This window comes from Panicum virgatum, chromosome 6N (assembly GCF_016808335.1).
Source record: "Panicum virgatum strain AP13 chromosome 6N, P.virgatum_v5, whole genome shotgun sequence".
In the NCBI taxonomy this organism is placed as follows: Eukaryota; Viridiplantae; Streptophyta; class Magnoliopsida; order Poales; family Poaceae; genus Panicum; species Panicum virgatum.
In genome coordinates this window covers 780,557-794,154 of record NC_053150.1, presented here as the reverse complement: position 1 = coordinate 794,154, position 13,598 = coordinate 780,557, and the positions used below count along the sequence as shown (strand labels likewise).

General features: G+C 42.5%; 1 protein-coding gene and 1 non-coding gene across 2 annotated transcripts; one reads left to right on the top strand and one right to left on the bottom strand.

Annotated features, from left to right (window-relative positions):
• Positions 1 to 8,978: 8,978 nt before the first annotated feature.
• TRNAR-UCU lies at positions 8,979 to 9,051 on the top strand. Its single transcript has one exon. It is a non-coding gene; the product is annotated as a tRNA-Arg (tRNA).
• A 323-nt stretch (positions 9,052 to 9,374) lies between these two features.
• Positions 9,375 to 13,349, bottom strand: LOC120679223 (UDP-galactose transporter 1-like). Its single transcript, XM_039960763.1, has 5 exons — positions 13,081 to 13,349; positions 12,147 to 12,313; positions 10,553 to 10,802; positions 10,261 to 10,468; positions 9,375 to 10,137 (listed from the first exon to the last, which is right to left on the bottom strand). The coding sequence occupies exons 2-5, from the start codon at positions 12,255 to 12,257 to the stop codon at positions 9,687 to 9,689; spliced, it is 1,020 nt and encodes a 339-aa protein (XP_039816697.1). The 5' UTR covers positions 12,258 to 12,313; positions 13,081 to 13,349; the 3' UTR covers positions 9,375 to 9,686.
• Between the last annotated feature and the right edge of the window lie 249 nt (positions 13,350 to 13,598).

Below are 13,598 nucleotides of genomic sequence, written 5' to 3'. Positions count from 1 at the left end.
CCTTTTAGTCACTTGATCTAAATAGGGGGTGACTAAAATTTAGTCACTACTTTTAGTCAGTTTGCGCTTTAGGAGGTGGGATCCAAACACAAGCCTCAGTTTGCTAAAAAAAAGCTCCAAATTTTAGCAAACTAAACTTTAGTTGGAGATGATCCAAATAAGACCTTACCACTCTCTAATCTCCTCAACCTTCTTCAAATCCTCCTCCGTCCTCTAATCTCAAGCTTCTTCAAATCCTCCAAATTGATGTGTGGTTTGCTCGATCATCCGCCGTCCGATTAAGAGCCAAAGGGCTCGGATCGTCCTGGTTATCAATTAGGCAGGAGGGTTCGTCCGGCCCCACGCGTCATTGACGCGGTCAACATGAATGATGATGCAGAGTCCAAAAGTAGAGTGGGATTATTCCAAGGAAAGGGACTGAGGGAGTGGTGCATGGTCCTCCTGCCCTAGTATGTTAAGAGCCTAGCAGCTAGTGTATCTAGGCGCTCGTGGGGTTTCGGAGAACCAGAGATCGGTAAGTGGGTTTAGGATTTGATTAGGGGGTAATCGAGGAGCATGTGTGTTATGTTGTTTGGCTTTGCCTTACTTTGGCCCTCCCAAGCAAAGGCTAACAATATAGTATATATATGGCACTAATTAAAGCAAGTATAATGCTACTACTTAATTATCAACTACTAATACTAGTTTAGCAAGATTGATCTTCGATGGATGGATGGATCATGCATGAATACTAAATTGTTCACATAATAAAGCCCTGCATTGCAATTACATTCTCTCCTCTCTTCATCTTTTCTGAATATCAAGCTCATCATATCCCATGGTAATATTAGCTAGTAGGATCTCCATGATTCTTAAAAAAATATATTTATACAAATAGATAGATCTGCAACTAAAATCTAAAGTATATTTGATTATAGATCTAGTCGTACTTATTTACTTTAGAAAATATTGTTGCTTAAATTTTTTAAAAGAAATTATCGGCATCATGTATTTAAGAATAAAGGAAGTACCTTTTTTTTTCCGAATACGCTTGCATTAAGCAGAAGCAAGAAAAAAGTGACACACCAATCAGCAAGCTCGAACGGCGCTGCAAGGCCGTTGTTGAGAAATAAAGGAAAGAGGACTCCGACCTACCATTATTACATACAACTATACAAGCTTACTTACCACTTACACGCAGACAACCTAGTGGATCATGCCACACTGGCACGCTGTAATTCGGCAAAAACGGAGCAACGTATGTTTCTGTTTGCATAGGCATGTGTGTATATATAATATCACTGTTCGCCTAAACGACTGTTTACACCGTTTACGCATGATTCATCATGAAACCGAAACGACTGTATATGTAACCTTTTTCTATTTAAAATTAATTATCGTTGGATAAACATGCATAAAAATGTTTGACTTTAAATAAATTATAAACATGGCTAGCTATAATATTCATGATACAGTAGCTAGGCCTGCGTAGTGTGTAGGTGGTGTAGGGCGGCTGGCTCAGGGCTCAGACGCTGTCTGTTTCCATCAGTTTTTAGGTCCTGTCACATCAAAAGGAATATTATATTTAGGAATATTAAATAAAATTTATTTATAAAACTTTTTTATAGATGGATGTTAATTTGCGAGACGAATTTAATGATTCTAATTAATCTATGATTTACTATAGTGGTGCTACAGTAACCATCCACTAATTACAGATTAATATACCTCGTTAGATTCGTCTCGCAATTTAGCCTAGGGTTCTGCAGTTAATTTTATAATCAAATTTTATTTAATATTAATAAATATCAAAATTCTCTTAAATGAGACATAGTCTAAAGTTTAGTCTCTGCAACCAAACAACTCTTCAGACCGAAAACTTTGCATTGGGAGCTGGACTGGATGGACGATGGTGTTGCTTTGCTTGCTTGCACTGCACACACTAGTCTCTTGTACAGATCGAATCGATAGGCAGACGAGCTGAGGAGCCGAGCAAAGTCACGCGCAGCAGCAGCAGCTTTATTTGCCTTTGGTGTCGTAGCAGCTACATACATGCATGATGCAAGTGAGATATGATACTCAGGACTCTCTGCAGAGCTAGAGACTATCATCGATCGTGCATGGACCTGCTAGCTGGCCATGCATAAGGCTGCTGGCACTACAGCAACGCATCTGTAATAATCTACTGTAGACTAGTAGCAGCAGCAGCTAGTACCCTACAGTATCAGGGGGTGTTTAGCGGTGAAAAAGTTTGGATTTGATTACTGTAGCATATTTCGTTGTTTTTTTACCGTTAATGTCCAATAATAAATTAATTAACATCATTAGATTCATCTCGTAGAAATCAGTTAGACTATGTAATTAGTTATTTTTTCAAATGTATTTAATGCTCCATACATATGTCCAAAAATTTAATGTGATGAGTACTGCGCAAAATTTTTTAGGAACTAAATGCAGCCTCAATCTATCATGGATTTTCATGGACTACTGACTGCTGCTCTGCAACAATATAATCAATTGATCCATTGCATATCCTGCATACATACAAGGTTCACAGGACACAGACGACGGAGCGACTACTGTATAGTATGTACTGAATCCCCTTGGCCTTTCTTTCGTTCTCTGCTCCTCCTCCTCGACTGCTCCTAGGTTTCTGAAAATACAAACACCAGCCCGTTTAGTTGCCAAAAATTTTCACTTCTCCTTTGAACACATGTATGAAGCACTAAATATAATTAAATAATAAAACTAATTACACAGTTAGGATGTACACAACGAGACGAATCTTTCGAGCATAATTAGTGCATGATTAGCCATAAATGCCATAGTAACCCACATGTGCTAATGATACGGTCAAAGTCCTCAAAAGATTCGTCTCGCGGTTTCCAAGTGAATTCTGAAATTAGTTGTTTAATTAGTGTCCGAAAAACCCTCCCGATATCTGGTCAAAGTTTCCATTTGACATCCAAAAATTTTTGTTTTTGAAACTAAACGGGCTTGATGCGTGCCCACCTGCTTTATCTGCAGTCGTCGATCGATGACGATACGACCCCATCTCCATGATTGATGCGCCCGTCAATCAAGATCGGCTGCATTGCAAATTACAAGGCACTAGCTAGCTAATTGAGTGGCTGACTGACAGACTGACTATGCATGATGATGGATGATGAAGATACTCACTGCTCAAGGAGAGGACAGAGAGCGAAACAACCAAAGTTGCATTGCGATTCCGGGACGACGACAATGCAAGAAGCAAGGCTGCAAAGACAAATACAAGCTCAAGCATTACGCGTTTTTCAAACTGCCGAATTGAGTTCAAGTTTGAAAACAAGAGGCTAGCATATGCATGGCATGACTGACTATAGGCATGGAGGGAAGCATAGTATCACTGTGACAGAACCGTTAGGTTAAAGCGCTTAATTAAGCGTAACGCATCAGACGCATTAGCTTAATTAATTATAACCTGACAGCCTGTTTTCAACCCACAGGTTGATCGAAACACACCAGTAGTCTCGCACGACAGCGAGCGCAGACGGTACCAGTATGATAAAATCTTACAAAAATAGTAAATAATATTAAGATATTTAAAAAATGACTTTTCAAACTAAAGTTCACCTAATAAATGATAGCAGTGGAAGAGAGTCTAATCTGTGGAAAATTTTCATTAGATACCAAATGAAATAAAATGAAATACAACGATAACTACGAAGACGTGAGGACGTCACATCGAGCCCAACGATGTGAATCCGGGTTAGCTCCTACACCTAACAGGGTAAACAACAAATCTTGAGCAACTAATACTCAGCAAGACTTACCCGACTATGGGTATACTTAGCCCACATATTTAAACATGCAAGACTTTTGCCTGGTGGGTTTATTTTACGGAAAAGCGACTAACAGTGGATCTTTATTTTTAGTATTTTAGCTCAAGATTATCTTTAACCTAACCATCAGCTAATAATTGCATAACAACTAGAGCAAACATGGTGGAGCATGAAATAGTAATTTAAAGTAAGCATCATCATATATAATACATGTTCCATATATCATTACTACGAGGCGACAAAGAGATCAAGGCCCTCATATCCGCGAGACACGGCGAATCGATTCGATTTAACCTTGCAAGGTGGACCTAACCAACACGGCACGCATAAGCCCCTTCGGACCACACGCACCAACCATTCCCCTCCCCGCCTCGAACTACAGAACCGCCCCACCATCATATGGTCAGCCGAGCTCAATGTGAGACCCCCAAAAGTAAATACATGCAACCCTATTTCTCCACGACTACTCGACTACCCCAGGAGGTGAGATGGGGTCATGTACTTTCGAAGTGAGGCAGTACTAGGCTTACCGGTTTCGACTACCTCCTACTCCCGGCATGCGGTTAGTACAGTTCAATCCCCGATCAGCACTGCCGACAACAACCGGTCCTTAATCGACACAGACGGGGCTAGACAACCAGGAACCCTGTCCTGCTGCCATACCTACATATCATCATCATTCCCCGACCGGTCTCAAGTTTCCATTATTTCCACATTTCATTTCATATCTCAAATACTAAAGTATAAAGATAAATATACATCTCGTGAGTAATCGGCAATTACTCGACTTCTAAATATCCTATATCTCGCGAGTGATAAGGAATCATCCGGCTTCTATCAAGTCCTATTAAGCATGGTATTGCTATCGACCTATACATACTAGTATAAAGCCCAAGAAAACCTAGGGATCATACAACTATGATTTCAAACAACTCATGAACGTAATGCACAAATAATAAATAAACATATACATTGTGAATCATAATTTAAAATAATAGGACATGCACCGGGGCTTTGCCTGGGGGTAACACTAAGTTAGTGTTAATATTTTCAAGGCCTTGGGCACTTCCGACCTTGGGCCAGGTCTTTAGTTGCTTCAGTGGGTCCTCCCACCTTCTGGAGATGCCCACCGAACACCGTCTTGTGATCCGGCTCTAACACCGCGTGCTTTAAGTCCACACGTATACATCTAGCATATCTAAATGAGGTACAATGATGTATGTGCATAAATGTATGGACGATGCAACAAAAAGTACAGCAATACAAGCACAAGGTCACTATTACCTAAACCTAAACAACTACATAAGCGGAGGATAATTAAACCTTACACGAGTCTAACAAATTTAACCCAACTGGTTTTATATTTTTAGCACTTTTCTAACCCCAATTATGTATTTAACAAGCTATAAAGGCATTTTATCTAATATAATTAAAACTATATAGTAAAAGTTGTCAAATAACATATTTTATAGTTCTATCCTATAGAGCATAAAAATACAAAGCTAACAAAACTAATTTTGCATTTTTCCCATTTTTCTGCAATTTTCTACGTATTTTACAAGTACTGAAGGTCTGTGCTGACCGGATGATCCGACCATAGGCCGGATAATCCGGCCAAACAGTACTTTTTGTCACTGGTAGGTGCCGGATGATCCGACCTTAGGCCGGATGATCCGAACTTGGGTATTTCTGGAGTGAATTTCGTGCATAAAAAAGGGTTATCCGACCCTAGGCCGGATGATCCAAACCTGGGTGCGCAGGCGGCGTATGGCAGCGCTCCGGCAAGGAAACTACGGGAAAAAGGGCGGGGAAGGTTGAGGGCTCACCGGGGAATCGATTCTTGGGGTCCGAGGCGAGGAGAAACGGCCGGAGGGTGCAAATCGATGGTGGCCTCAAGCTTCGAGCGGCTCCAATGGTGAACGGCCGGAGGAGCTTCGATTGCCGTCGATTGGGCCGAGGAGGAGCTTGGCCAGGAGTTGGGGAAGGTTGAGGGATGCATATAGAGACGATTGACCAAAGGAAAACACTTAGAACCTCCTAGAAAGATAGATCGGGCCGGCACAAGTTTGAGTACCTAGAACGAGCTTTTCTTGCACGAAGAATATGAAAATCAAGGGCACCTCGGGGAGGAGCGCATGGAGAGGAAGGTCCCCCACGCCGATTTGAAGCTCCTTTGGTCTTGAGATCGATTTGGGATGGAGGTTTTGGAGTTTGGGATTTGGGAAAAAGGGAGAGCTTGTGAGGGACAGGGAGAGCGCGTGAGAGAGTGGGGGGAGAGAGAGAGAGGGAGTAAGCTGAGAGAGAGATTGCTTTTCGTTTTAATAATCATGGGACATTCGGATCAACCGGTCTGACCGGCGACTCACACCGGTCGAACCGGTCCGGCCCGAGTTAAACAGCAAAGTTTTAACTAGGGATTTTGTCGCCTAAATTTAAAACTAACGGCCATGATTAAAATTAATTATAGGTGATTAACACCCGGGGTGTTACAGATCTCCTCTTTTGGCTCACGACTGTATGTCCTAGTGCCAATCAACATATGTACACGTCTGTGCGTCCAGTGCTAACGGCGCATCCCCGATGCCCGTGCACTGACCCGCACATGCCCGTGTATATGCTGGGCCCGTGACTCACACCTACCCGTGAAACCGCGAGAGTCAACTCTGATACCAATGTAACGACCCGGCCCGGGATAACGGCTAAGATCTACTCTGCACGTTGAGTAAACCACACCTGCTAAATAACTCTTTTGCGCATTCGTCCTCGCTTCGCGCAAAAGGTTGCAACTGGAGTTATTAGCTTCCCAGAGACCGGTTATTTAAGCTGGTTCAACTCCCTCTCGTTTCTCAGTTTGGGACTAAAGAGTCACTGTCCCGCGGTGCTACAGTAGCATCACTACAGTAACCGCGCGGCCCACTGGGCCATTCTGTTACAATCACCCACCCTTTAGGATTCGACGTCCCCGTCGAATCATCGAACCAGCTTACCCATATAAGACACAGGACAATCACCCACACTTTAGGATTCGACGTCTCGTCGAATCATCGAACCAGCTTACCCATATAGGACACAGGACTATGATCTTGTAAAACGGCCCACTGGGCCAGTGGGCCGCGCGGTTACTGTAGCGATGCTACTGTAGCACCTCGGGACAGTGCCCCTTTAGTCTCAAACTGAGAAACGAGAGGGAGTTGAACCAGCTTAAATAGTCGGTCTCTGGGAAGCTAGTAACTCTGGTTGCAACCTTTTGCGCGAAGCGAGGACGAAAGCGCAAGAGAGTTATTTAGCAGGTGTGGTTTACTTAACGTGCAGAGTAGATCTTAACCGTTCTCCCGGGCCGGGTCGTTACAATCACCTGCCTTTTTGACGGCCAAGCAAGCAAAGTTGTAAAGGCCCTTCCCCTTCTCCAGCTATAAGACTGACTATAAGGAAAAGAAAGAAAGAAAGATTAAAGAGGCCGGGATGAGATGGGAGCTGCAAAGTTGTGGCGCTTTTTGCAGGATCTAGCTGCTGCCTTGTTGCTTCCTTCCTGCTTCTTCCCCCAATGCAAGCCGCCATGAGAGGTGAGAGCCACCCCCATCGAGTCGAGTCACTAGCTCATCATGCTTCCATATCTGCACCCTGCATGCTTCGATCGATTATTGCCAGCTCGGAATCCAGAAAATGTGCTGCGTGGGCAGGAGGCAGCATCCATTGATTGCCACCAATCCCACTCCATCGAGTACCATGCCACGACCAAGTCTTGTCTCGAATCAATCCGGGACTCTGCTTTAATTTGTTACCTACTCACTCCGTCCCAAATAAGTATCCTTTGAGAAGTCCCAAATAAGTATCCGTTTAGAAAATATTAGATAGTGAGAAATAATCATATTACTCCTAATTAACTATACCTATTGTGATAGTTCTAAAAAAATATAGCTGTTGTGATTGAAAACTGCACTGTTTATTTAGTTTTCTAGATCTTCAAGAAATACAAATTTATTGGAAACAGAGAATTTAAAGTAATATCTACTTGAGCATTTGATTGGCTACATGTACTTCTCTATGTATTTTTTTAGTATTTGATATCTCATTAATTAGATGGATTTTAATACGATCTAAGATCATTATGAATGCAAGTGTCGTATGAGTTTCAATCTCATTAAATGACATGCCATATAGGCAAAAGTGATAACATGTCATATAATTTAAGAAGAAAGACAAGATTAGAGTTTAATGATGGTGAAACTTGATGTACACAGTTACCCAAAGCTGTGGTACTAGAATAAAATTCTATTAAGAGGATTTGAGTTTCATCAACACATATTCATAAATTTCTATGGGTTACATAGCATATTTGAGCATTAATATCAATCAACAATTAAATGTGACATCTAATCTATGAATCTGTGCAATAATGCATTGAGGGAGGTGGTTCCATCTAGTGTCAAACTTTACATGTCACTCTTGGTAACTGTTCGATGATACTGTGCACTGATGTTGGTCTCTTTGTAGGATAAATTTAAAGGCTAAAATAATATTTATTTTAGGACGAAGGGAGTACACATTTACCTTAGATTCACCCATGCCTAGATAGGACGGAGGACCAATCAATCTCGCGGCTTTAATTTCTCAATCAATGCAGACAAGAGGAACTAATCTATACCTATTTTATTTTCTAAAATTAAAATATTTAGTATTTCTACCTATTTTTGGTTTGATCCGTCTTGTATCAATTGATATGTGGGTTTAGTCCGCACTCCATGTGAGTTGGACCAGCCATCCATCCACGACTCGCACGTAGATCCATATAAATTAACATACGAACAGTTATATATATGTGTATATATATATATATACTATTATCAACTTTATTCGTTGCAAGGTATGGGTATATTTGCCGAGTCAAATATAGTAGAGTCAGTTTTCGCAAAAGTGAATAAGAAACCAAACTAATAGCTAAAATACAGAACCACTTGCTCACCTAGTAACTTGAATTTGTCACGACAAAGCGTCAAGACAGAGTGAAAAAAAAACTATAGGTAGCTGTAGCATGGGCTATTATTCGTACCATTTTAGCTAATGTCATAATACCTAAAAATAACAGATATGCGCACCTGCTATGTGGAGGTAACAAAACAATTCTTTAAACTATTAGTTGATAATATGACTTTACTGTACCTAGCCATCACACAAGCGCTCGTGGCCTAATGGATAAGGCATTTGACTTCTAATCAAAGGATTGTGGGTTCGAGTCCCACCGAGCGTGCACTGTATTTTTATTTTTCGTTTCCCTAGTTCTCTTCCTTCTCTGTATCATTTTTAAATTGTAAAGTGAGTAGCGTTTTGGACCCACACAGACATTTCGTTTCCCTAGTTCTCTTTCTTCTCTGTATCATTTTTAAATTGTAAAGTGAGTAGCGTTTTGGACCCACACAGACATTTGTAGTGGAATTCAGACTAATTTTTTCAGCTTCCGATTGCCAGGTCAAGCGTTTCTGCTGCCATATTATTGCAGTCAAAATATCTCATATCTGACTGCAAATAATTTCTGGTTGTAATCTAAAAGGTAAAAAAAGATGAACGCGATAGTTGTAACAGCAATGACAGCAACAAAACCTGGTTACCAAATGTATGTATCATCGTCATCAAGACCAAAAAACAAAGACAGACAAAGATGCTAGCATGAGCAAAAAAAAAAAAAACAGCAACTCTTTTACAAAGCTCTACACCAACTCGACTGGAACTAGTGCCCTTTCGCTCCTCTGGTATAGTGGTTCTATATGCCAAAAATCTCCTGATGATCCATGCTGAAACGGCTGTTAGATCAGATGTATATATATGCTGGTTTATTCCTTCCTAATGATATCGACGCCGGTATGAAGAAGATGGGGGTAACTGCTGCTAAATCTTGTCGCCTTGCTTCTCGCCGGTGAGCGGCAGCATCTCCATGCGGCCTCTGGGAGTGCACGGGCCCGGCGTGGCGGTGGCCTGCTGCGAGATGAGGTGCCTCACATAGCCATAGAAGGTGCAGCCAACGAGGGTGATGGCACAGCCGACAGCATTCATCCCTGAGATGGGGTTCCGGAAGATCATCCACGACACCAGCACCGCCACCGCCACCTTGAGGTTGCCGGCCACGTTGAAGGTCACGGCCGTCGTTGAGTGGATCACGTAGAAGATGGAGAAGTTTAGGCAGAAGGCCATCACCCCCGACGTGATGATGATCACCAGCGCAGGGGCCACGGAGTCGTAGGTGTAGAGCCAGCTCACCACGCCGCTGCCTTCAAGCACGATTGCTGGAATCAACAGGATCATCGTCGCAAATGGTGCCATGTAGTACACCGTGTTGATGCTGTACATAGAAACGGCAGAATTGTTCATACCAAATGTCAGATGCCAAACCTGTAACAATAAGCAAGATGGTCTCTTTCTTCTTCCTTTAATGAAAAGGTAAACGGCAGGCATCGTCTTCTACCTATCAAACTTGTATCCATGGAGCAGGGACTCTGCCAGGATGGTCTTTGTGGATGTGGCCAGGCAGCCCACCATGGCAGCACAAAAGCCAAACATGTTAAAGCTCAGCTCGGTTATGGAAGTCAGCAGAATCCCTCCCACTATTGGGATCAAAGAAGCCCAGATGCGCCACTCGAAGTATTTCCTCCAGACCAACCACTGAAGAATCACTGTATCGCAGTGGAAGAGATTGGTCAGAAATTGCTGAAACACTAACACAGGGAACACTGGATGACAAGATCAGATTTGCTAACCTGTTGTTGCAGGAGTGAAAGATTTTATTGTCTGCATGAAGGAGACTGGAATGTAGCGCAGGCTGACATTCCCCAACACGATGTTTATGCAGAATACAAATGACATTGGGAATATCCTTCTCCATCGATCCTCCGAGGCAACCTCGATCAACGGCTTTGTTTTCAGCACTTTGATTGCGATATATGCTCCAATAGAAGAGCATATGAAGTGGACGCACGACACAGTCAGAGGAAATTTGAACTCCAATTTCTGCCAAATTCAAATTCAAAATAGTCGAGTTGGTGCCTTTGTGCCAAGCAAGTTGCAAAGACCACTTTTTTCAACATTCAAGCAACGAAAGCCAATTCAAATAAATGAAAAAGGGAGAAAAAGGAAGCTCCTTCTTTAAGGTTGTCTCTGACAGAGAGCATACACCACGTGCTAGCAGAAGGTTTCTTAAAGAACACAGCAAGCAGGGCAATATCTTACTAGCATGTTTTTGCCTTCTAGGCTTATTTACAGTTTTGCGCTATTTCACGAGACAGATCATTTATAATAAATAAAGAATCAATACATCTCACTACCAAGCTAGCGTGCAAGTCAAGAGAGAAGAAATATACTGCTATTTTTCAAGCTCCCCTCAAAGAAACAATCTCGGGGAGAAAAAGCCTGAAGGGAAATGTTTGGGTCCTAACTATCCTCAGGACATTTGTATTGAGCCTCCTGGAGTCAACGATGATCCTTAGCTGCTCAGTCTAACAACATTTAGTAAAGCACAATCTTGAGGAACATGCATGATTGCAAACTTCAGCACCTGGCTGTGGTCTACGAAATTGGATGAATGCACAGACGTGAAACTTGGATGCTATTGCTACCCGTGCACTCATTCTCTTTTATTAACTTTTGTTTGTCAAAAGAGAAATGTCAGGATATATAGCTAACACAGGTAGCACTATAGTTTTCATTTATTCATAAATAAATTTGATTGCACAGCTGCTTTTTCCAGGACCACCATAATTACAATTAACTCTGAAGATTGGACGCCCATCTGGAAGACTGGAACCAAACTAATGATTTTCATGGATCTTTTTTTTTCAGCTGTACTTTATGCTAGCAAGATTGTCAAAGAAAGGGTTATCCAGTGAGTCATTTTCCCTGCACGGCCTTTACACACTATCTTTCTCAGTTAACCTCGAAATACATGAACAGATTCCCTTAATTGTCCCCTATAGAACAAAGAAAAAGAAAAGGATCATACTGTTCTTCGTCATAAACGTCCCGAACCTAACTGCAAATAACCAAGTGGAACAATTTTCAGGCGTAAAGATGGTATCCTTTTTTGTTTCTGTCAAAACACAACACCACAACACTATTGGCGAATCATCTGCACCCATGGGAAGAAACAAAAGGACAATCTCTGGCATGAAAGGTGCTACCTTTTGAGTCCTATATACTCATGGATCAGCCCCTAAATTCCCTTATGAATATTATAGACAAAGGAATAATTTCCGGAAATTGGAATAGAAAAAAAAGGATGAATGAACGAATCAATCAACCAATCAATATTTAGGGAGAAAGAGAAGCAGATGAAGAATATTGGGCTGTTTGACGGACCTGGAAGATCCACTTGTTGATGATGATGACCGTGACGTTGAAGCCCCACCACTGGAGGATGGCGAGCACCGCGCGGATGGTGGTGGCATTCCCCATCTTGCCGTCCTCCATGGAAGGGGAGTAAAGGATTGGCTGGGGAGGAACCAAACAAAACCGGCCGCGCCTCCCTATGTATATCAACGATCTTTAGTATTAACTAGGTAATGGTTGTGCGCTGCTGCGGTCACATAGAATTTAAACAAAATAATTATTATTTTAATATACTATGCAAAATACAAGGCAAGGAGAATGGAAACGAGTGGTATCCGGTATACAACCTGCCAAATATCTTGAATTTATGGTTCTACTGAGTTTCAAAGAACTTAGATTTCTCTGTTACTCATTCAGCAATTGACAAAGGACATGCAGCTGCCATGTGACATGCTTTGGGAAATTAGAAATCCGATGAATTTATCTGTGCATTACAACAAGAGCCAATTTTTTTTCCCATTTACAATATAGTTGAGTGGGTTGAACTAATTCAAAATAACACCTATTATTGTGATTTTCTCCATACGTATTAAACTAACGGAAAAGACAATGACCATATCCAATAATTTTTATTCTATAATCTCTAGATATCGATTCCGGTGGATTTGAAGGGCGAGGACAAGGGGGAGCCCGAGCCGTCAGCGTGCAGAGTTCCGGCGGCGGTGGATTTGAAGGGCGAGGACAAGTCTATTTGAAGGAGATCCGGCCGCGGCGTCGACAGCGAAGGGTAGGACGGGACGGGGCGGCGCTTCGGGGACAGCCGAGCCGCGACGGCGGCGGCGTGGTGGGGCGGCATGTCGGGACGGGGCTTCTGGGATGGCCGAGCAGTTTAGACGCGGCAGACCGCCCGTGATTGGGGCGAGGGACGGTGGTGGAGAGCAGAGATGTGATCGCAGGTTCTTACCTTGTTTTTAGCAGTGGAGATTGATCAATCCGATACGAGAAACTCCTCCACCCAGTGATTCATCGTCGTACACCAACGAAGGCACCTCTCTCTTGTTGTACAAGGTTCTTGGGGAAGATTCTTGTAAGGAAGTGGGGTGGTGTTGGCTTGGAATAGATGGATAGGAGGCGAGACGAGGAAGAGAAGAGGGGAGGGGGAGGGAAGGGGAGGGGGCGAAGCAGGACGGAGGAGGAAGACGATGGATCGAGGGGATATTCTTGTGCTGGTTCGTTCGTTTTAGGTTGGGAATTCAGTTGGTGTGATGTGATTGATTTCTCAACAGTCAGCTGACGGTGGCTCGCTTTTGCCACGCGTTACGTGTGCCTTTTCTGCCCTTTACCCTTTCTAGCTTACGTGTTAACAGTCTGTTTTCGTGATATTTCCATACAAATTTGGAATGTTTTCTTCAACTGGATATAATTCAATCCATTGCCTGCGTCTTTCTTGTAATTCAAAACGAGGCGTCTCCAAATTGGACT